Genomic DNA, 22,663 nt, shown 5'->3' with positions numbered 1-22,663 from the left:
GAACCATGGGATGAGAAGCCTCAACAACAGGAATCTATTTTTCTTACAGTTCTGGAAACTAGAAGTCCGAGTTCAAGCTGTCAGCAGGGTTGGTTTCTTCTGAGGCCTCTCTCCCTGGCTTGCAAATGGCTGCCTTCTCCCTGTGTTTTTCTGTGGTCTTCCCTTTGTGTGTGCCTGTGTTCTGACCTCCTCTTCTTATAAGGATATCCATATAACCTAATTTTTAACTTAATTACCTTTTTAAGGACCATATCTCCAAATATAGTCACATTCTGAGGTACTGGGGGTTAGGACCTCAACATAGGAATTTGGTGGGGTTGGGGGGTGGGGGACGGATGCAATTCAGCCCATCACAGGTCCCCAGTGCTCCCATCACCATGGACTGCCTCCTAGGGCCACTGCACTGGTTATACCTCCCTGGCCGCTCATCTGGTTCCCCATGGACATTGAACTCTCTTACCACAGGGATTCCAGAGTCTTGTCCAGTCTCTCTCATTCTCAGCTGCATCCTGGGGGGCCTAGAACACACCTTGTGCCTCTGAGGGGCTCAACTGAAGGCCACAGGGAGAGGCAAAGAGGTGATTAGGCTGACTGAGCTCTTACTATAAATGGTTAAAGCTTGTCTGGGCCAAGAACTTCAACGGCTTTTTTAATCACCCAAGTGGGGGGACGAGGAGGTGGCCTCAGAAGCAAGTTCTAAGGATCTAGTGGGGAAAGGACCACCACAACATAGGGATGAGCAGTTGGGGCAAGGCTGCCAGGGAGAGTCCGACAGCTAGGTTCATGAGGCCAGCCTCCCACCTACTTCCTGCACAGCCTCTCACAACAGGCCTTGCGCTCGTCATCTGCTCACTCCTGAATTTTAAAGTGTGCTCATATTCACTGTCACCTTGACAATCCTTCTAGTCAATCTATGAAGCAGCAGAAGAATGCTTGTCACCTCTCTTTTGGACAGACGAAGAAACTGAAAGTCAGCGATTTTAAATGAACTTTACAAGGTCAAAGAACCAAGAGGTGTGTAGGGTAGGGGGTCCTGCAATTAGAGCCCAGGGCTCCTGCCAGCTGTCCACACAGTCTTCAGCTACACCCACTGTTCCTGTAGCAGCCTCACTGAGAAGCAGGATGAGGAGAGGACCAGTCCATGTGACACTTGCTCATCTTTCACCCTGAGTGTCCCGTCCTGTGGCCCAAAGGGCCTTTTCTCCAGGATACAGTGGCCTTACTTTGACGTTCAGCTCTCTGATCTGATCTGAATACATCTCTTCCAACCTTGGTATCCCATGACCCCAAGCTTCACCTCATGACAAGGTCAATCACGCCTTTTCGGAGAAAGCCTGGTTAAGCCATGAGCCCAAATCAGAGCAAGATGTGCCTAATTCTCTAAGGCAAGGTCTCCCTTTATCCTCTTTAATTCAACCATTCATCCAGCCAGCCACCAAATGCTCATTGAGCCAGACTTCAGAGATGCCAAGCACTGCGCCAGGCCAGGGCACTTACAGAGATTTATGAAGCAGGTTTCCTGCCCTGGAGGAGCTGGGAGCACAGTGGGGGGAAGCAGTCATATAAACAAGTCATTGTGGTCCAATGCGGTATGCGCCATCACAGTGGGGGGCCCCATGGAAACCAGAGGAAGAATGGGGAGAGATCAAACGCCATACTTGGCCTGGGCCTGGATGGGGATTATCATGCCCTAGACAGGCATGAGGGGGAAGCGACTCCAGGCAGAGACGGCAGCTGTGCTAAGGCACAAAGGCGGAAAGGTGTGTGCCAGGGCAGGACAAGTGAGAAGGCCGGGGATGGAGGCCAGGCGCAGTTTGTGCAGGCCCGTTAGCCCTGACCAGGAGCGCTGTGACACTTGGGGCAAAGGGCCGCCAGTGGAGATGACACTAGGGGATGCAGGTTTTAGGAGGACACCGTGGATGGCTGTGCGAGTCTAGGGAGAGAGTGGGGACACCAGCCCTAAACCTGGGGTCCCTGGCTCAGTGGAAATACGAGAAATATTTACCAAGGATCAGGTTAACAGAAAACGTGTCCCTTCCCAGGGCGATGTCCTGCACCTTCAAACTGCCTCCCTCCAGTCCTCTCACTAGGAACACAGCCTTCCAAGAACCGCTATTGCTCTTCCTTCACCCATAAACCATGTACAGGTGACTCTGTGATTATTAATCATGCCAGCTGCATGTGCGCATTGTAACCCTTTCCAACTTGCCCATATCTCACATCGGTCCTCATTTGCAAGAGACTTGCAGCTCTAACTGAATATATATAGTCTTGCTGATTTTCAGTGAAGCATAATTTACACCTTCTACTGCTTCTCGGAGAAATCATTTCCCCAAGACTAATAATAAAGCAGACCAGCCAGCCAGAGGAACAAAGCACCCCAACCACCCCCTGGCAAGTGAGTCGCAAACACACCAGGATGGAACGCACGTTCGGTACTCCCGAGAGCAATGCTGATGGACAGAGAGAAATGTGAGCTTCCAGCTTCACATAATACTGGGCTTTTCAAACTGTCTGACAGAGCCCTGTGGCTTCCAGGAGGAGTCCCCTGGAGTCACTCTGAAAAGGACCCAGAGTGATCAAGGGCCCATACCATACATAGTCCATGGGAGGTGTGTGCAGCCCGTAGGGCACTGCTTATATCCAGACCACCTGAAGCCAGCACCAGTGGACAGCAGGTCTGGGAGACTCCGAGCCTTCAGGCAAGCTCGGACTCCCCTGACTCATTCACACTCCAGCATGGCAGTCTTCTTGGGCTGAGGGACGTAGGCAGGAGCAAAGGCTCAGGCCAGAGCTAGCTCTGCTGTCCCCTGGAGTGCCTGGTAGCGCCTCTGCCAACCCCCACTGGTCACCATCTCCCCCACTGGCCAGGCTCCCCACCCGCCAAATATGCTGGGCTGGCTGACTGCACAGAGGAGGAAGTAGCCAGGCTACATTTTCATTCTCTAGTTTCTCCTGGGTGACACAGAGGAAGTCCATCTGAAATTCTAAAGTTTATTGGGATCTCTGTGGCCACAGCCACCACAGGGCTCCTTAAGGACACACACAGATCAGGCCTCATACGCCTCCTCTCCTTATGAACACCCACCAGGTCACTGTCTCTCTGATTCCAAGGCCAGGGTAGCAAACAGACCCTTTCGGAAGACCCACAGCACCACAGGATCAGGTTATAGGGCCAGGGCAGATGGGAACTGGGGCACAGCAGAGTTTCCAGCTACTAGGTTGTGGTGCCCTCCTACCCCAAAAGAACCTACAGTGGTACTCAAAAAGTCAGCAGCTGGCTGGCTGAAAGAAAAAAATCAATGGCCCCTTTGCCATGTCACAAAAACACATCAACTTGAAAACATCCACAGGTCCTGGGATCCTGACTGAGAAACGGGCAGTCGGAGCAGTAACTGGCCGATGGGCAGGGAGATGCCACAGGGGCCTCTGGATGCATTCTTCTGCAGGAACATCTGTGTTTGCAGACTGGTTTATCTGCCACGTGCTCTCAGGTAAGATTCCCCTTAATTACTACCTGTAGTTAAGATTCTCATCTTGGTCACACCTAGGGGCCATCCAGATGGGAGGAGATTCAGGCAACAGTGACGTTTTGACGAAGGAACTTCTGGTTTAAGTTTGTGGTCTAAATACACCATGACAAAGCTGAAGACCCATCCTCAAAAGGGCCATGACTTCCATGGGCAGACACATCTTCAACGATGATGCTGAACCTGACAGAAAGAAACTTGCAAGAACCAAGATGGAAACTGAGTTGAAGTGACAAGAGCCAGAAAGACAAGCTCACCACCAGAAATGGTGACCAAGAGGTCCAGAGTGACTCTCAGGAAAGCTGATTTCTTTTACTAAGAAAAAGCAAGTAAGAATGCCCAGCACTCTTGAGTGATGTATAGGGAATAAGGAATATGTAACCGCGGCAACACATACTGAGCATTGACACCAGGCTCTCTGTGGAGCATTTATGTTAGAAGACACAATTCTAACTTTCACAGTGATCCTCTGAGGTGGACCTTATTATCCCCATTTTAAAGATATGAAAACTGAGGTCCAAGGTCAGGTAAGCCATGTGTCAAAAATCTCATTCAGCTAGCACCCAAGCCCAGGTCTGATTGGCTGTAAACACCATTATACCAGACTGCCCTCAGACTGAGAACACGCCCACTCTAGGATTCCAGGATTGACCCAGTGATCAAACAGTCCCAAGGCAGGTCGATTTCCTCATCGGCTGATTTCCTCTCCAGCAGGAAATAATAATAGTCTACTGCCCTTTATATATAGGGTGACAATCCTACTTCTTGGAATCCTAGTTATTTGCTCCCACAGCAAGGAGGTTCTGCTCTGAGTAGTGCACACCCTGTACCCCAGTCTGTCTTGTTACCCATAGTCTGTAGGTGTGTGATGCCTGAGTGAGGATCAGAGATTCTGTACGAGTGTCACTCTGCAAACTCTTTTATTATTTTGTCTCCTGTGAAGTCAAACAACTATCATGGGTGGCAAACCCAGAACCCTGCATTCATCAGCACCATAATTGAAATGACTGAACTATGATCCTTCATTTTTTTAATCAAGTACCTATGCCTAGTTGTGCACTGAGGGCTGAGTCTATAAAGATCAGCGACCCAACCCATGACCTCGAAAAATTGACAATGTAGTGACAGCAGTAAACAATCCCAATATAGTGGGGTGAGTGCTAAGAGGTCTAGAAGGATGCAGGAGAGCTGTGTCGGCAGTCTTCCCAGGAAATGAATACCAAAGCCAAGAAATGAGAACAAGTTTAATCTAGCTAAAAAGGAAGAGATCATAGAAAAAAATATGAGTAACCCAATTAAAAATGGGCAAAGAATCTGAATAGATATTTCTCCAGAGAAAATGTACAACCCACTGATAAGCACGTGAAAAGATGCTCACCATGATTAATCATCTGAGACGTGCATGCCAAAACCACAATGAGATACCCCTTCACATCCACTAGCATGGCTGTAATCAAAAAGACATACTTGTTTAATAACAAGTGTTGGTGAGGATGTGGCGAAGTTGGAACTCTCATACATAGCTGATGGGATTGCAAAATGATGTGGCCACTTTGGGAAACAATCTGGCAGTCTCCCAAATTGTTAAACACAGTTACCATATGACCCAGCAATTCCACGCCTCAGTATATACCCAAGAGAACTGAAAACATATATCCACACGAAAATGTGTACACAAACGTTCATAGGAGCAATACTCTTTTATGGCCAAAATACTCTTCATGGCCAAAAAATGAGAACAACCCAAATGTTCATCAACGGATAAATGGATAAATAAAATGTGGCATATCCATACAACAGAGTACTATTCGGCAAAAAAGAATGAGGTACTGACACATGCTATGACACGGATGAACCTTGAAAACTATGCTAAATGAAAGAAGTCAGTTACAAAAGGCTACAAGTTATATGATTCCAGTTATATGAAATGTCTAGAATAGGCAAATCTCTATAGAGACAGAAAGTAAATTAGTAGGTGCCTAAGGCTGGAGCAATTGGGAGGAAATGCAGAGTGACTTCTAACGGGTAAGGGGCAATGAAAATGTTCCAAAAATGACCGTGAGATTAGCTGCACATCTTCATCAATATGCCCAAAAAATCACTGACTTGCACACTTTCAATGGTATGTGCATTGTAGCTCAATAGCGTGAAAAGGGAGTGAGACTAAAAGAGAAAGGGGAGGAAGGGTACTTCAGAGAGAAGAAACAGCATGTGCTGGGACACAGCAAGAGAAAGCAGAGTTGCACCCCAGAATTATTAGATAGTTTCATGTGGTTTTGATAGCATGTCGCATGTGAGGAAATGGCTAAAAACGCAGCTGGGAGGTAAGCGGAGGCCAGGTCAGACAGGGCCTCATAAGCAAAGCTAAGGCACACTGTATTATAAAGGCAATGAAAGCCCTATGAAAGGTCTTCAACAGGAGCGTTTTGAGGTCAAACTGGCTAGAGAAATCACTGCAGTGACGGTGACGCTATGGAGAATGGACATCACCAAGAGATAAAGGAGAGGGCCATGGTGGTGGGGCCAGGGCAGTAATCCAGGCGAGAGAAGCGAGAGGTCAGTTCCAGAGCCGTGCAGACCCGAGGGTTCCACCAAGGGACTGCGGGAGGTGCCTGCTTTGTGGAGCCAATACCATCTCCAGTGTCCAGCCCCAGAACATTAGCTTCTGAGCCCCTGAGCACCATGTTTAGAAAAGATTTCCTTATAACCTTTACCTTTTTCTACCCAACCCCATCTCCCTCCCCTCTCCCCTCTGGCAACCTTCAGTTTGTTCTCTGTATCTGTGAGTCTGTTTCTGTTTTATTCGTTTGTCTTGTTTTGTGTTTTAGATTCCACATATAAGTGGGGGGGGGGGAATGTCACAGGGATGTAATGTACAGCATAGGGAAAAAAGTCAATATTATCGTAATAACTTTGTAGGGTGACAGATGGTTACTAGACCTTAGTGTGGTGATAACATTGTAAGGCATATAAATGTCAAATCACTATGTTGTACACCTGAAACTAATATAATAGCGTATGTCAACAATACTTTAATAAAAGTAAATAAATAAATTAAATAAATCAAAAGAGAATTTCCACCCAGTCCCTTGAAACAAACCTTTCCTTTGCTCCAGGACCAGGCAGGGACGAAAAAAAAAAATGATTAAGCCCTTTAGCCACCTCCTGCATTTCACCTCTCCCAACAAACAGCCTTTTTTTCCTCCTTACAAGGAGCATCAGACAGCCAGAGGCCCGTCAGATCCAGGTGGGGAAAAAAAGCAGTTAAGGCTAATTAGCCCAGCCTGAGCAGCAGCAACCATCATGCGGCAGCAGTTCCAAATAAACTTCAACTGACCAGATTTACTTGCTTTAACTAGTCGGACCTGTGTCTTGAAAACCCCCCAAAAGAGCTCTACAATCTTGCTGCTCAAAGTATGGGACCCAACACCAACCAGCAACACCAGCAGCAGCAACATCTCCTGGGAGCTTGTTAGAAATGCAGACTCTCAGGCCCACCCCAGACCTTCTGAACCCGAATATGCATTTAATAATACCCCCAGGTGATCTATACCCACAGGTCAGAAGCTCTTGACCAAAATGCTGCAACCAGCCTTGCACGGTGACCCCAGAGGGGCCCACAGAGAAAAGTTTCCCCCACCCCAGCAGCCCCCCAATAGAAGCCCCAGGTAACTGGCAGCTCTCAGCATTCAACTTGGCATGATCCCCAGAACATGTGGGATGCACGCTCCACTAACAGTGCATACAAGGCACCAGCCACCCTCACAGGAGCCCGATGAAACTGAGAAACATTCTGCCACTTGCCTTGAACATGGTGTAAGCCGTCCACATCAGGGTTAGCTGCAGGGCTCACGTTCCAGCCCACAAACCAAACCACACAAGGCATCCAACATCCCTTGGAACCGATAAAGTGTCTCGAGATGTAGAGGCCACGTCCCCGCTGCATGTTTTTCCTCACACTGCTGGTATCTGGCAAATCCATGCCTGGCTCTCTCTCTCTGGCATCTTGTTCACACTGAAGTCAAGACCCTGAGCCTGCCATGTTCATGTCACTCACCACTCTGCCCCAGCCTTTCTTTCTCCATAGCTAGCTCCTGGTCCTGGCCCCAGTAGGGCACATTAGAACACCAGCTGCCACTCTCCCCATCCTGCCTTTTTACCACCTCCACATCCACATCTCTGTCCTCAGATTAAACAGACTCAAAGAGAGGTCTGATTCCAAACCCTGTGTTCTTCCCATGACCCTGGATGGCCTCATATAATCCACTTAAAAAAAAGAAAAAGTAAACTAAATCCAATCCAATTCCAGGATTTAATCATGACTTGCAAACTTAAAAACTCCTTGGGGTACTCAAATGCTTTGCTACTCAAACTGTGGCCCACAAACCAACAGTATCAGCATCGCATGGGAGTCAGTGAGATAATGCGGTCTTGGGCCCTACCCCGAGCCTACCAAATCAGGATCTGCATTTTAACAAGAGCCCCATGTAATCTGCATGCACGTTAATGTCTGAGAAGCACCAGGTATAATTAATGCTCTTCAGGAATGGTGTAATGTTGTTCTGGAAGGTTCTATGTGCCCATACCAGAACACAGGCCCCAGGTACTCAAAACCTTCTTCAATAATATAAAAATATTAGACTGAGTACCTACCAGATTAGATTCTGTGTTGAGTATGTCCTTGATTATCAAAAACTCAACAAACTTATTTTTCACTCGAAGCACAACAAAGGCTTGTAGCTCTCTATCAATAAAACATTTGCTAAAAGAGACCAGTAGACTCAAAGTTCCTATTTCTATTTCCAAATTATACTACGAATCAAAAACAAATGCCTCAATGACACTCTTCCATGAGCCACTGCTAAAAGAAGGATCCTCTGTCACGATTAAATTAGGACAAGGGCTCATTTCTGTGGAATTTTTAAAGAATCGTCCTTAAAGAGTTTTTACCATTTAATTAACTTTGTTGACTAATCTGGAGTTCTCAGTGTATTTGACAAGCAAATGAGAAGGGTGGAGGAATTAAGGCATCTGAGAAAGAATGATGGATGCTAAATGCCTAGAAGGACTTTCATTCTAACAGAACAAGTGTGAAACTGAAGTGTTTTAGAGAGTTCACCTGCCAGAGTAACCCTGGAGGGCATAGTACATCCCCATGGACTCGCGAAGAAGAGCTGCTAACCTCAGCTCTCCATGTCTTGGCTGTATCCTCTGAGCTTTAAGGGAAGCAGGGCACAGAGTAGGTGCTCAAATATAAATATTTGTTTTTTGTAGAAAAGGTTGTGACAGACATCTTTACTGCAAAGAAAAAAATCCTAGGAAGTCTGGGCCACGTATGGGCCAACTATTTACTAATGTGCCCAGCAGTATGCTAGACGCAAAGATAGCTTGGGAGAGGGGAGAGCTGATTTGTGAGAACAGTTATAACAGTTCATCCTGGTTCTCAGGAGCTAAGGGCACCTGCTGAGGCCTGCCCTGTGGCTTTAAGTCCTTGCAGCGATGGAAGCTTGTCAGGCATGCAGGATCTCAGGCCTCATCCCAGACCTACTGAGTCAGAATCTGCATCTAACAAGATGTAAGGAATTCATTTTAAGAAGCCTTGCTCTGAAATCAGTCTGAAAAGCACTGAAATCAGTCTGAGAAGCACTGCTGTAGGTATGGCCATAAAATACCGAGACTGGAATAAACCAGACATGGGGGCATTCCCCAAGTGAGTGCACATGTGGTGGTCAACAGAGCTGTCCACATATATTCAGCTTGCTGTTTTTCTCCTTCCTGGCACATAGTAGGGCTGCATTTCCCCCATCCACTTAAAGTTAGGTGTGGCTATGCTTTAGACAATGAAATATGAGCACACTGTCATGTGCCACTCCAGGAAGGAGCTTTGAGAACCAAGTGCTGTTTAACACAGTCACCAGCAAGATTCCAGCTGGTGGTTGCTCAGTCATCCTGGGTCCTGAAGGTCTTACAGCCCCAAACCAACTTGCAACAGACTTGCAGCATGAGGAAGAAAAGAAACTATGTTGTTTTAACCATTGCAGTTTGGAGGTTGTTTGTTATGGCACCATATCCTAACCCATACTGACTGAACAGCACATATGCTCACAATGTCGCCATTTCTAGAACATTTCTGTTACTCCCCATTGAGAACTGCTCAAACACATCATTACTTGAGGGTAGGACCTCGTTTTAAACCCTGAACAACATTACTTAATTACCATTTTCTCTCTTCACTTCACCCCAACAGTCATCGTATGTTCTCCTTTCCCTAGATTTCCTCACATATTTATACTTTTATCTTATTGTGCCATATGATTTTTGGTAAGCTGCTTTAAATTCTTTTTGCAACAAGGTGATAGACAGTCACACATACAGACACACCAGACTTGGCTCCAAATGAATTTTGGCTGTTCCCCAAAAAATCAAATCCCCCGCTCGAAAGACAAAGATTTGCTGTTACTGAGGATATTTACAAGAACGTGGCCCTGGGCCAGCAAGTATTTCTTCAACCTGTTCTTTCTACAAAAGGATACTTGCAGAACGCATGGTACACACAGTCCCTGCTCTTAAAAAGCAGTTCAACCCTGGACACACCATCTCTTTTCTCATCATAGGTGAAATCTGAACTACGCTAACTCCATGAAAACACTTAGCATCATTGACCAAAAGTCTTTATTTTAAAAATTCAGCTTCATTATAGTGATTGAGCCCCTTCTACATGTCTGACCTTGTGCTAAGAACAGGTCAACCTTATTTTAACCAGTTCTTCCTGGTGGGCAGTAAGGCTGTGGTTAATTTGCATTCTATTAGAAACAGTGCTGCAACAGGCATTCTGACACTTTAACAGCTCATCCATCAGATGCTTCCTGAGTCCAGATTTCTAGAAGTGGAATTGCTGGATCAGAGGACATGTTCACTGTTAAGACTTTTAAGGTATACTGCCAAATTACCCTCCAGGGAGCATATGACAATTTTCCCACACCCTTTCCAATACTCATTCTTTTTCTTTTTTTTTCTTTTTTGACAGTTTTCATTAAAACCACCTTTTTAAAAAATTTGCAATTCTTTGATTACTAGCGAGACTGAATATGCTGTTGACTTTGTATATCTGTTATTATAAAGTGTTTGTCCAAGTTCTTCGCCCATTCTTACACTGATGTGTTCGTTTGTGTTTTTTTAAATGCACAAAAGCACTTTCTGCATTAAAGATATTGATGGTTCCCCAATTTTTACTTGCTTTTAGCATCATTTTTTTAAGGAAGATGTCTCTGGTAACAGAATGAATGATTCACAGATGAGGAAAATCCAGTAGGGAAAAGTGCCTCACAACTGATCTGCAGGGTGAGGTCCCCCCCGCGCCCCACTCCCCGCTGCACCACCACCACCACAGTCCATTCACCAGCAAGGCTCTACCTGCAAATACATTTCAAATCCATCCACTTCTCACCATCTCACTTCCACCACCCTACTCCCTGCTCCCTGACTGGTCTCCTGGCTTCCCTTCCAGCCCTCTTCAAATCCATTCTCCACACTTCAATCAAACCAAAGGCTTTCTGTTGCACTTAGAAAACTATCTACTAACCACTAAAAAGAAAAGATAATGATGTAATGTGATAGAGGCGCTAAATATCACTACAATGGCAATCATATTACAATATACACATGTATCAAATTAACACACTGTACACCTTAACTTTACCCAATGATCTATTCAATTAAAAAAAATCATTAGTAGCTTGAAATCAGCCATCGTGAAGTATTTATACCCCAGAAACTGGAAAAAGCTACAAATCAGGACTGCCCTCTCTCCACCTTCCACCCTCCACCCCACAGAGCTGGTTATTAAACATTTACCAGCACACGAGCCTTAGACAGGGTCAGAGAATGACATATGTCCTCCCAAAAATTGCTGAGGAGAAGAGAGAGCTCCAGATGGAGAGACCCTTCAGACAGGAGGCTGTCTCTAGCAATTGCATGGAGAGACAATGGAGACCCACTCAGGGGGAGGACAACAAGGCAGATGCCCAAATGTCACTGAGGAGCAGCTGGACCCTTGGAATGATGTTTTTATTAAGTTCCCCAGAACATAAATGCAAATCTGGGCAAGAAATCCCAAATTATGTGAAAATACATTTCTTCCACCATGCAGAGTAGGGACTCAAAATATAAATTAAATTCTTATAGAAAAAAAAAAGTTACACATATTGGGGGGTGGGAGTCTATCCAACTTACTTGCCTCTCTCTGCCCCATCCCAACATCTCCTGCCCTTGTTCACCATTCTCTAACCGTTCTGGAATATTCTGGCTCTCTCAAATATATCAAACATACACACCCTCCTTCAGGGTTATCTGCATTTGTAGTGCCTTCCACCTCCAATCATTTCTCCCCAGATACTCACATGGTTGGCTCTTTTGCATCATTTAGGTCTCTGCTCAAAGACCACCTCCTTAGAGAAGTCTTCCCTGACAGTCTTATCGAACCCCCCTCATACAGCACCCCCTCTCCATCACAGTACCGTTTTACTGGCCCCACACTACTTTGAAATTATTTTTTTGTTTCTTGCCCACTTACCATCTCCCCAAAAGGTAAACTTCTTTTCTGCTTCTTTCACTGCTCCACCGCCAGCACCTACAACAGCGCTTGCAGCCTACTGAAGGCACTCAATTAGGGATTGCTGAATGAATGAATGAATGAATGAATGGCCAACTTTTGAACAGGAACTGGCAAACTACATACAGCCCCTAAGCTAAGAATGGCTTTGACATCTTCAAGTAGTTGAAACAAAACAAAAGATGAATAATACTTCAGGGCACATGAAAATTAGAACGAATTCAAACTTCAGTGTCCATAAATAAAGTTTTATCAAAACACAACCAGGCCCATTCATTTGAGGATCATCTGTGGCTGCTTTCGTGCTCCAAGGACAGAGCCGAGTAGCTGTGACAGAGACCATATGCCCGCTCGCATGGCTTCTCGCTGCCTCTGGCGCACTGCAAATCACAGTGACACAGCTATAATTCGATTTTGCCTCACGGTCTACAAAGGCTGAAATGTTTCCTGGCCCTTTACAGAAAAAGTTTTCCAACACACGTTAGAAGGAGAAGACTCTGAGAAATGTTTCTGAGGGAGAGCAGACAAGGCTTGCTAACCTAATGAATGAGAACTTGGAAGAGGGGGCAGTGTCAGGCGATGTGGTGGACAAATATTGGGCTGTCGGAAAAGTCATGACGTATTTTTCTATGTTTTTCGTTGCAAAAATGTGTCATGACTTTTCCGACAACCCAATAGATGGTGGTGACGTTCACTCCAGTGTGGAGGGTGGGGATAGAAGGGAGTGAAAAGAGGAGATAGGTTTAGTCTCGACATGTGAAATTTGAGTACCTGGGGATCGAGTCTGGATTCCAGCTCCAGAAGTGAGGCAAATACAATGAACCAGGAAGTTAACCTAAAAAAATAAATCTTTATCAGATGGTAGACAGGGAAGACACTAAGTGTGAAAGGAGGCGGCGGGTGAGTCCCCTCATGTGTCCACAGAAACCTCACACCACTCATGCACCTGTTACAACTGAACCTCTACAATGTCACCCCAGGCTCAGGTCTACCAAACGACAAGCCAGACCCACCCGCTGGCCACCATTTCTACTTCTCTCCATAGGTACAGACACCACACTAGAGGACTTGCCACGGCAGGGGGAGAGGAATATAATAATTTTGCAATTAAGTACAAGGGGACCAGTCCTGCATTCTGTTAGAAAGCTTATCATGTGTCGCCTTGCTGCTGTGAGCAATAAGGGAGCAAGCTGGAAAACAATGTCCCCTGGAGTGCCCTGATAAAAACCCTCATCCCCTACATGTATACAAGGCTTCCTGGTTTACCAAAAATTTCCATGCTCACAGATGCAGTCAACCAGACCATCAGATAAAAGCTGGGCTTTTTCAGGCTGAGAAGAGTACAGGAAGGTCAGCATCTCGTTCATGTTTCTAGGTAGTAATGGATGGCAGGGGTTCGCGCGGTGGTTAACAGATGTCAGGGATTTCGGCCGACTTGTTGCTAAGGGAACTTTTATGAAGATGCCCCAGTCCATAGAATCCATAAGCCCTGCACACTGCTTTAAAGTCCTGTGATGAGGTCACCTGACCAGACCCGCACACAGCAGTGAACGGGTCTCGCAGGAAGGCTCCTCCAAAGCAGAGGTGGGGGTGGGGGTGGGGCGGGGGAAGTAGATCTGCAAACAGCAGGAGTTACAAATGTGGGCCACAGCCCCCAAGTCAAAGGGCGAGACGACTTAGTGCAGCTGCTGAAAGCAGCACCTTGGTCTTTTCCATCACAATTACATATGCTCAGCGAACTACCAGCCCTAATTACACCTTTTGTGAACAGAGCTGATGACCGCCTTAAAAATTACTGGCATGACCAACAAGCCCACACCCATTTTAGGAAATTTTCACATTACAGAAAGAAGTGCCCTGTATTAAAATCAATTTGTGTAACATATCAAGCATCTACTAGATATCAGACAGCTCGGATAACACGGTCTACTAATAATCAGCACCAAATAGCTCCGGCCTGAAAATGCTGGACTGGTATGTCAATGGCAGTGGACAGACCCAGGATTTAGGGACTGGAAAATCCTGTTTCAAATTCAGCGGCATCATTTATCGTGTGACCTTTATAAAGAAATCCCTGGCATCTTGAAAAATATATATATATCCTCCAAGGATGGCGATGGAGAATTTCCTGGAACTGCCAAGCCTCCTGCATTTTACCTCCCGCTGGGGGCTCTCTCTTTGGTCTGGCCTGGCACTGCTTCCCCAGTAATGGATCACCTGTCCCAGGTGTATTCTCCCTACCCTTCTGAGGTCACTAGTCTGCAAAATGGCCCTCAATGAACCTGGTCTCCGTATTATCCCCACCTCCCTCCCACACTGAATCTGGACTGGTCCTGTGTCTCACTTTACCAATAGAATGTGCCAGAAGTCACGTGCCAGTTCTGAGCCTCAGCCTTAAGAAGGCCTGACAATTTGCACTTCTGCATTCTTGGAAGCCAGCCACCATATAAAAACTCCAATGGCCCTGCTGAGGAGAAAGGCCACGTGCAAAGGCCCTGAAGGGTAAGACACCAAGTGGAGAGGAAGGCCACATGGGAGAATATCAGGGCACCAGACATGTTGAGTGAAGATGACATTTTGAAGGTTCCAGCCCAGGTGAGCCTCCAGGACTCCAGTCCCAGTTACCATCTGCCTACAAATGCATGGGAGATGCCGAGACAGACCAGCAGAAGAACAATCCAGCTGAGCCCCGTCAACCCACAGAAATAATTATCCATAGCACAGCCCACTCCTGCAGTTCCCTATGTCTCTCCTACAGCCACACCTTGTAAACTCCTGCAGCAGTAACATGAACCCAACATGAGAGAGCCAAAGGTGGAGAGCAGGAGATGAAGTTCAAGGGTGACCCTCTGCAACTGTCTAGTTCCACTGGCAAATAGCCTCATATTGTTAGCACCTCTGAGGTCCACACCTTCCAGCCAGATCATGGCTTTTAAGAACAGCACGTAGGTCAAGGAAAGCTCTGTTGTATTTGCATTCCAATCTTATTAACCCCCAGATTAGTTCCCAAAAGTTCTGGTAGTTTTTACAGATGCCTTACAGTACCTTCCAGGTCCCTGATTTCTGCTCTCCATTCACGACAAGAACAGGCCACAAGAAATTCCTGTGCCGGGGTTAGGCCCTCCAGCTACTGGACCCGTCCAGCCATTGGACCATGTCTGACTCTCCAGCTCTTCCCTGGGGATGGAGATCTGGGCTCCTTTCTCCATCTGCCTTTCCCCAGAAGCTGTTTCTCAGCCTCCACGTACCCCTAGAAGTCTGGTGGAAATCTCCCCTATAGGGCCTCCAAGTCCATGGAGATGATCTCAGGCCTGGCGTGGAGTCCACAGAATGTGCTTCTGCAGACTCCAGCTCCATCTCAGGTCTCCTTTATCACAGCTCTTCCTTAGCCATGTCTCTCAAATGTTATATGAGTTTTCAACTCCTCTTCTTCTTCACGGCTAAAGAAACCCTCAAGAAAGGTTCTACTGGCTGCTTTTATCTAAGGGCCTTTATATCTCATAGGCAGCAGCTGTGGGTCTTCTCTATTAGGCATCCTCCTTTCCTGGGAGAAGCCGGTTCCCTCCCCCTGGCAGCCCCTGGCAGGCTTCCCCATCCCTTGAAGAGCCAGGATCTTTGGGGCCAATTGTTGATCCCACCAGGCCCTCCACACTTCTCTGCTTGGGCTGAGGTTTTCCTAGAGGCTGCCTCAGGAGTCTTGACCAGAGATTTCCCCAGTAACAAGGATCAAAATCCACCAAACTGGCCTCTCCCCCAAGGACTGGCTAGCCACCAGGGCAGATCTGTCAGCCCTCTCAGTGTTAGCTCCCAACTCCCCTCCGCCAGGTATGCTTCCTACAAAGCCGGGGTTCTCAGTTCCCCTTTTTTCATATGAACAAGAAAGAAATCCTTGGGGAGTGTCCAGTTTGCACATACTGCTCTCCACCCCTAACACCGTCTTCCATCAAGATGGTGTTTCCTGGTATCACTCTTTCCACCAGAAAGCAATAGGTACACTGGTACACAGGAGTGGAGGTTATAGTGGAGATGCCATTCTCAGCTGTGCAGTCACTATCCCACTCCTCCCCCAGAAGGCTGGTGTCCTCAGCAGCACCCCAGGCCTTCTGAACTCCATACCCCCAGCAAGCTCAGTGCCAGGCACCCTATGAGGTTCACCACCTCCAGGATCAGGAGCCCCTTCTCTAGCCTCCTGGTCTGTCCTCTCAGCCTTGACGAACACCTGGCTGGTAGTCCTCCAGACTCATGTTTCCAGATGCTGGCCAGTCTACCACCAGCGACTCCCTTGGGAGTGCTACATTCGCCACTAAGTGATTCTGTATTTGAGGACTCACCCCATCCCAAGGGACTCTACTTGCATAGCCTCCATCCCTGCCCAGCCCTCAGCCTGCTCATGGACGAGGTTCACAGACACAAAGGGCTGATCTATGAACCTCTCTGTGGCAACTGCATTAGCTTTGGCCCTGAAAAGAGTCCCAGGGCTCAGGGTACAGCAGCCCCACCCTGCCTCCACCTGTGGGAAAACCAGGGGTCTCTGAGTGACATCAAACTTGAGGGTTAGCAGAAGAGATGCTCCACGTGGGAAGGAGCAGCTGCCCTCATTTTAGCGCCAGCATTTCAGCCTCCCTTTAAGGATGCTGTCACCACCATGCTGACCTCGGGGGCTGCACTTGGCCCTTCCCACATGGATCTACTGGCCTTTTAGAACAATCAAGCCCAGTCTGTCATGTTCAAAAGAGACACGGCACAGGAGTAATACTGAGCCATCTGAGCTGCTAACCAAAGATGCAAGCATTGCTGCTTGGGCAATTTCCTTCACCTCTCATGTTCAGTTTGCCTGACTGTAAAATCAGGATGGTGCCTTCCCCTTCACAGAGCTATCAGGGGAACTGGTGACAATGTATGTGCCATGCCTAGCACCTAATAGGCACTCAACAAAAGGAAGCTCCTCTCAGCAGAGCTGCTCACACAGATGACACTTTTGTCACAGGTCACCAGGTGGGAGTTGTCTGAAAACCCCTTAGGCACCAGAGATTTCCTAAGTGTGTCTATGGCACAGAATGCGACTGACACACCCAAGATTGTCCCAGCTAATCATTCAGCTTATCCCTGGGTCTGGTCCACCCTCCCCTTCCCCCACTAAGAAACGCAGAGGCACTCCACTCTTGCTAACCCAGCCACAAACCCACCAGCTTCACCCCCACCCAAAACACAGCTGGCTGATCCCAGCAAGGGACGTTCCTCACCAGACAGACATCCCACAGCCAAATTTCCACATCAGTATTTCCTCGAAAAGTGTGGCCACCAGGGGAACTCTAAAATAGGAGTCTCCCTCAGGGCTTCGGGGCTAGAAAAAAAGGAGGTGCCAGGTCTTCATAAGAAGAAATACACTTGCTTTCTTTCACATCCGAATCTCAGGAAAGGAACCGGGAAAGCTGAGGAACACACGTGAGCCTCTTCCAAGCTCACAGGTTCTAAAAATACAGAACCAAGAAGGTTAGAGAATACACTCTGCTGCCAGCCCATGAAAGCTCCTTCCAGCCTAAACTTTGCTCAAATGCTACTACGCAATTCATTTAGGAGGGATTTTGTTGTTTTTCTTTGGACCTGAAAGAAACTTAATGTACCTCTAAGAGGCCAGGCTCTATTTTTGATAATATTTCCACAGGATACTTCTCAGGCAAACTCACTCTATAATCATTTTCTTTCCTTCTTTCCTTACTTCTTTCCTTCCATTTCTTCCTTCCTTCCTTCCTTTCTCTTCTTTTTCTTTCCTTTCCTTTCCCTTCCTCCTTTCCTTCCTTCCTGCCTTTCTTTGAGTTACACAGAGCACTTTGGTCAAAATTTGCCATTTTGTTCTTTGTGAAGTTCGTCAGGGGTCATATTATAAATAAGTTCAGTCCCCATGATTTGGGCAGCGTTTTACCAGAACCGTTCTGTATACCTGCGGGTAACTGCTCATTTAATCTTTACAACAATCCTGGGGGCAGGTAGCCTTTTACTGAAGGAGATGTCCTGTAAGGTCACTCCCCCACCCACACCCCTCCACCTCATCCCCTCCCAAACACACAGAACTTGAGAAACTTCGGATCCCACTTAGGCTGTGATCATGAGCTCAGCGATTAGAGGACAGAGAGGCCTCCCAACTGTCACCCAGACAATAAACAGCCAGCCGACTTGGCTCAGCAGGTCCCCTGTAGCCCTGGGGCCAGGCCAGAACCCCAGGAACAAGCCACTTTCAGGTGCTGAAGGGGAGGGGGAGCTAGATGGGGGCTACGGCACCCCTGGGTCAAGCCTGCTGACTGAGCTCGGGCTGGTGGCCAGCCAGGCTCAGCTGACCAGCAAGTGGGCGGCCCCAAAGTGGCCAAGCCGCCTAGCCCGGGACAGCAGGACCGTCCACCGGCCGGCAGGTTCCGGGCTCCGGGGTGGAGACACAGGGCTGCGCGGCCAAACTGGTGCCAGTTTTCCGATCACCGATGCGTCTCCCATAGACCGCCGGGCTCCGTAGCCCTTCGCTGGCCCCTGACACCGTCGGGAAGGCGCCCGCCAGCTCCAGAACTCACACAGGCAACAAGTTCTCGCTTCCTCAGGGCTCCACGATGTGCTCTGGAGGCCCAGCACGGGGGGCGCTCAGGGGGCGATCCCGGCGCTGCCCATGCCCTGAGGGGCTCCCGCTGCCTTCGCCGCCCCCAGGAGCGCGGAACTACGGGTTCGACGCGCAGCGGCTGCCTCCGGGGCGCCACTCGGAGAGCGGTGGCTCGGGCATCCCCGGTGCGGGCAACAGGTCTGCAAGAGCGCCAAGGACCGGAGCCTCGGGTCTCCCAGCTCCCGGCCCTCGCCCCTTACCTCCAACAACTGCACATAGCTCGCTGGGAACCAGCCGCGGAGCCCGTCCTCCTTCTCTCCTTCCCACCAGCCGCCGTCCGGGACCTGCAGCAGCGTGATCAGCTCGCCCGCGGCGAAGCGCAGCCCTTGGCCGTGCCGCTCCCCGGAGAAGGGGTACAGGGTCCGGCAGCGGGCGCCGGACATGGCCTTGGCGCCCGGGCTCACAGCGCAGCCTGCATCCCTGCCGAGCCCCGCGGGTTGGGCAGCGGCTCCGCGATGTCCAAGGCGCCCGGCGCCCCGGGCTCCCGCGCTCTGGGCACGCGCCGTCTCGGGGGTGTGCGGGGGTCCCCGGCCAGGCGGGGGACGTGCGCTCCACGCAGGGAAGCGGAGACTCGCTGGCTTCTGAGAGCAAACGGCGACGCCCCCGGACCGGGCAGCTCTCAGATCCCAGCTCTGGGCGGGGGGGCGGGGCTCAGGGGGAGGAGACCCAGGCGCCGCAGGCTCGGGAGACAACTTCCCGGGTACGGGGAACGCGGGCTGCCGCCGAGAGGGCCGGCCGGGGCCGCCCTGGCGTGCGGAAGCGCGCAGCTCCCCGGGGAGGTGGGATCTGGAGCATCACCCTCGGCCCGGCTCCGCGGCGAGGGTGTGGCCGGGCGTACGTGGAGAGGAGGTTGGCTGCCGGGTGGCCGAGCGGAGACTCCCTCCGCGGCGGGGGGGCGGGGCAGGGGCCGGACCAAGGCGGCCACGCCCGCTGAGGGCTGGGCTCTCTCTCGCCTAGGGGGCAGGTCACTGGGGAGGGGTCTCTCATTCACACACCCACCACGAGGGCCACTGGAATAGAAACGCCCTTGCATGCCTGTTTTGTAGGTCTGGTGGCCGATGGCTGTGAGCGCCCCCTCCGAGGTGCCCGTAAGGGAATGTGTTTGTGGCCGTCACTATAGGGGTTAAACCTAGGGTTGAACTTGACTCACCGGAAACTGAACAATGGGTGAAAGACAAGTTTGAAGCTTGGCGCCTGAGCCGGGAAGCCGGGTGGCAGCGTGTTACACAGGAGGGAGCGACCGGGAGGCGACCAAGTTGGAGTTGGTAGAATTGGAAGCAGGCCCCGTTAGAATAAATGAAGGAGAGGGGAAAGGTGAGAGGAATAGCCCACACTGCTTTGCATGCGAGGGGAGCCTGACTCAGGGTACCAATTCTCTCCTGAAATTGAGATTGGCCAGGCTGAGGAGTCTGCACTCATTTACTCAGTCAACAAACATTTGTAGGAGGCTGCCACGTTCCATGCAATGTGCCTGGTACCTACAAAGATCATTTGGACAAGTCCCCGCTCTCCAGGGACCAGTGGACCTGCGTGATGAGGGTATAGAAGTAAAAGAAAGCTGGCTTTCTTTACTAGCCTACTCCATAGGAAAACTTAAAGCCCATCTTCTAAGCTATAAATAGCTGGACACTTTAATCTCTCTGTATACTTCTAACTGCCTACCCTTACATCCTGCTCAATAACCTCCCATGGCTCTCTATGGCCTATTAAATTAAGTAGAGATTTCTCAGCCTGTGCATTGAAGGCCCTCCACAATACCTCCTGGGGCCTCGTCTCTCACTGTTTGCCTAGATACCCTTTATAAAACCAGTCAGGCTGGACTACAAGAGCCGTAAGATCTTGCACATCTTCCCATGCTTTCAATCAGTGATTCTCAATCCTGGCTGCACATTAGAATCACCTGAGCAACTTTAAAATATGCTTATGCCCAGGCCCACCCTACCTTTGAGAATCACTGTTGAGCCATATTCTGTATGTAAGCCATCTCACCTGAGCAGCCTTGGTTTGGCCTCTGGCCATGGGCAAGCTGACAAACGCAGTTTGTTTATAATATTCCATCGATTGCAAATTCACAAACCCTTACTTGGCTAAAAACGTGGGGAACAAACCCTTGACAACAGTCACTACTAAGAGTCCCTTAACACAGAGCTGCAAACTTTGTTACAGTAAACAGTCGCTAAAAGCAATTGACCTAATTAAGTCTTAAAAAGGACGAAAATTCCCTGTATTGGGAATATGTGACCATTAGCAGTCTGACCTTAGGTTTCGTATCTGATGATATGGCCCACCTCAAATTAGGTAGAGCTGGTCCAGAGCATTCTTGCCATCCAGAATCCTCCAAACCTGTGATCCAGTTTGGACTTGAGAAATCTCAACCTACACAGCATCCCATACACTTCAGCTCCAAATCACCCACCCCAAACAGTTCTGCAGCACCAAAATTGATCATGGCTATCAATTTCTTCAATTCTTCCATTTCATTCCTGCAATCCTATAAGCTGGTGTGATTGTTGACGCCAGTTTACAGGTAGAGAAGCGGCTCAGAGGGTATGACTTGCTCACCATCATATAATCGGTCAACAGCAGAACCAGGCTTTGAACTCAGATCTGGCTTATTGCATATCGACTGCTGCTTTCTCTAGTCCATTTTGCCAGTCAGGAAATGTGTATCCTTGTAGCTCATCTACAAATAGTATCTTAAGAAAGAGCTCTTTGGTGATACCCAATGTCAGTCTTGGTAGAAGTAAGACCGGACTGGCAGTCAGTGGAACTCCTGTCCCTGATTTCCCTCCGATAAAGTAACCTCAGACAAATCTCCTAAAACCTTTGGGTCTATTTCCCCATCTGTGATAGGAGACTGAGTCCAGTAGCTGGAATATGGGACTAGAGATGATTAAATGTGTAGGCTCTGGACTCCCAGTATCCAAACCTCAGTTCCACCACTTTCTAGCTGTGTGCCCTTGGGCAATTTACTTACCCTCTCTGAGCCTCATTTTCCTCATCATTGGAAGAAAATGACAGTAGTATTTATAGCATAGAGTTATTAAGAGTATTAAAGAGTAAAAATGTAAATTATTTAGAGCAATGCCAGGCATGTTAATTACTCAAATATTAGCAATTATTATCTATCTAGTCCAATGGCTCTGGTTATTTATTATCTAACACTTCCTTTTGAACAGAGATTTCCAGGACAATAATAGAAGTGTAAACTCTTACATCTTTGGAATGTCAAAAAATTTAAGGGAACTGGGTTTCTGTTTTCTCACAAGATCTTGAAGGAAAGATGAGTTTCTCTCTTATGTGTTTTCCCTTCCTCCTCCCTGATCTTCTATGACTATCTTGAACTTTTATTTGAATCTTTAATTATTTGACATCTTTGATAACTAAGTCTTATTTTACTGATTAAACTCTAGGTTACTCAGCGGAGGGATAGCATGTTTATTTTCAATTTCCACCTATCCCTCTTAAAGCTTAGTACTGAGTTTTGCAAGAAGTAGGCATTCGGTACTTCCTGACTTCATTGTGCATAGATTGTCTGGACCCCTGTTTCTATTCTGATTTTCCATATTGCCAAGTTTCTCTATAAACACGTGTTAGAACATCTGGATTAGAATGTAAACTCCTAAGAGTAGGCTTTTGTCTCTCCTTCTTAGCGTTCTCTCGACACTGTGTATTTGATAACTATGATATTTCCTTTCTATCCAGGACAGCCTTATATGCCTTTCCATCATCAGCCTTTGGATGGCAAAGAAAGATGAGGGTTTCCGTTTCTTAAAAAGTTAAACAGCAGCCAGCGTGAGCGGCCAGCAGCCGCAGTGAGCGGCCGTCCAGAAGCCGGCGACTGATCTGCCTCGCCAGAGAAGAGCGCAATGATGGTGC

At 48.3% G+C, this 22,663-nt stretch overlaps 1 protein-coding gene across 2 annotated transcripts in view; it reads right to left on the bottom strand.

Moving 5' to 3' along the window:
• Positions 1-19,596, bottom strand: part of GAS7 (growth arrest specific 7) — a 243,007-nt gene extending 223,411 nt beyond the window's left edge. Inside the window, exon 1 of one of the 2 annotated variants that reach the window (XM_019654433.1) lies at positions 18,985-19,596. In XM_019654433.1, the coding sequence (XP_019509978.1) occupies positions 18,985-19,167 (183 nt within the window). In that variant the 5' untranslated portion in view covers positions 19,168-19,596. The remainder of the gene's footprint in view (positions 1-18,984) is intronic. The other variant, XM_019654437.1, reaches the window with a different exon arrangement.
• Between the last annotated feature and the right edge of the window lie 3,067 nt (positions 19,597-22,663).

Source organism: Hipposideros armiger, unplaced genomic scaffold (genome assembly GCF_001890085.2).
Source record: "Hipposideros armiger isolate ML-2016 unplaced genomic scaffold, ASM189008v1 scaffold_222, whole genome shotgun sequence".
Classification (NCBI taxonomy): domain Eukaryota; kingdom Metazoa; phylum Chordata; class Mammalia; order Chiroptera; family Hipposideridae; genus Hipposideros; species Hipposideros armiger.
This window is presented reverse-complemented; position numbering and strand designations above follow the sequence as displayed.